The sequence below is a fragment of the Corvus brachyrhynchos genome, unplaced genomic scaffold (genome assembly GCF_000691975.1).
Source record: "Corvus brachyrhynchos isolate BGI_N302 unplaced genomic scaffold, ASM69197v1 scaffold309, whole genome shotgun sequence".
In the NCBI taxonomy this organism is placed as follows: domain Eukaryota; kingdom Metazoa; phylum Chordata; class Aves; order Passeriformes; family Corvidae; genus Corvus; species Corvus brachyrhynchos.
In genome coordinates this window covers 86,549-88,355 of record NW_008240227.1, presented here as the reverse complement: position 1 = coordinate 88,355, position 1,807 = coordinate 86,549, and the positions used below count along the sequence as shown (strand labels likewise).

Sequence of the window (1,807 nt, the reverse complement as noted above, 5' to 3'; positions counted from 1 at the left end):
GGGGGGGGGTGAGGGAAGAGCTGGGGTGAAGGGATAGGAGGGATAAAGGGCTAGGGATGAAGGGATAGCTGGGATGAGGGAATAGCTGGGATGGGGGAATTTTAGGGATAAAGGGGTAGCAGGGATGAGGGAGTTCCAGGGATAAAGGGATAGCAGGGATCAGGGAATAGCAGGGATTAAGGGATAGCAGGGATCAGGGAATTCCAGGAATAAACGGATAGCAGGGATCAGGGAATAGCAGGGATAGAGGAATAGGGATAAAGGGATAGCAGGGATGAGGGAATAGCAGGGATAAAGGGATAGCAGGGATGCGAGAATTCCAGGGATTCAGGGATAGCAGGGATGAGGGAATTCCAGGGATTCAGGGATAGCAGGGATGAAGGAATAGCAGGGATAGAGGAATAGGGATAAAGGGATAGCAGGGAATATCGGGGATGAAGGGATAGCGGGGATCAAGGAATTCCAGGGATAAAGGGATAGCAGGGATCAGGGAATTCCAGGGATAAAGGGATAGCAGGGATGGAGGAATTCCAGGAATAAAGGAATATCAAGGATCAGGGAATTCCAGGAATAAAGGAATATCAGGGATCAGGGAATTCCAGGAATAAAGAGAGAGCAAGGATTTGGGAATTCCAGGGATAAAGGAATAGCAGGGATAAAGGGATATCAGGGATCAGGGAATATCGGGGATGAAGGGATAGTGGGGATGAGGGAATTCCCGGAATAAAGGGATAGCAGGGAATTCCAGGGATAAAGGGATAGCAGGGATCAGGGAATTCCAGGAATAAAGGAATATCAGGAATGAGGGAATTCCAGGGATAAAGGGATAGCAGGGATGCCCCCCATCCTTCCTCGGGACGCCACCAACTCCAGGGAGGATTTCTGCGCCTTTTCCCGGACCCCCAAACCTCTCTCATCCCATTTTTTCCCCCTCCCATCTCCATCCCTCCCCCAGCTCCCTCTTTCCCGAGAGCCCCATCCCGGCTCTCTCCAGGGATTTTTCCCAAGCCCTGCGATCCCTTCCCACCACCCCTCCCCTTCCCACCTGGGAGCCCAAACTGGGGAAACTGAGGCACAATTCCCATAAAAACCCCATTCCCGGGGCCCATCCCGACCCGGATCCAGGAGGTTTTTTTGGCTCTTCCCGGTTTTCCCCGCAGTCTGCTACATCTGCTCGCTGGCGCTCCTCTGCCTGCTGACCTGCGCCGGGCTGCTGCGGACGCTGGCGGCGCACAGGTGGGGCCGCGGGCCCGCTCCCCGTTCCCGAAATCCCATCCCCATTCCCGAAATCCCATCCCCGTTCCCGAAATCCCATCCCCATTCCCGACATCCCTGTCCGCATTCCCAACGTCCCTGTTCCCATTCCCAACATCCCCATTCCCAACATCCCCTCCCCATTCCCAACATCCCATCCCCATTCCCAACGTCCTCGTCCCCATTCCCGACATCCCCATCCCCATTCCCGGCATCCCCATCCCCATTCCTGACATTCCCATTCCCAACATCCCCATTCCTGATGTCCCCATCCCCATTCCCAACATCCCCATCCCCATTCCCAACGTCCCATTCCCAACATCCCCGTCCCCATTCCCGACATCCCATCCCCATTCCCAACATCCCCATTCCCAACATCCCCATCCCCATTCCCAACATCCCCATCCCCATTCCCAATGTCCCCATCCCCATTCCCAATGTCCCCATTCCTGATGTCCCCATCCCCATTCCTGACATCCCCATCCCCATTCCCAACATCCCCATCCTCATTCCCGACATCCCCGTCCCCACCATCCCCATCCCCATTCCCAAC

At 55.4% G+C, this 1,807-nt stretch overlaps 1 protein-coding gene across 1 annotated transcript in view; it reads left to right on the top strand.

Annotated features, from left to right (window-relative positions):
* Positions 1-1,807, top strand: part of STRA6 (stimulated by retinoic acid 6) — a 17,941-nt gene that overhangs the window by 8,221 nt on the left and 7,913 nt on the right. Inside the window, exon 9 of the mRNA XM_017745145.1 lies at positions 1,109-1,236. Within this exon, the coding sequence (XP_017600634.1) occupies positions 1,109-1,236 (128 nt within the window). The remainder of the gene's footprint in view (positions 1-1,108; positions 1,237-1,807) is intronic.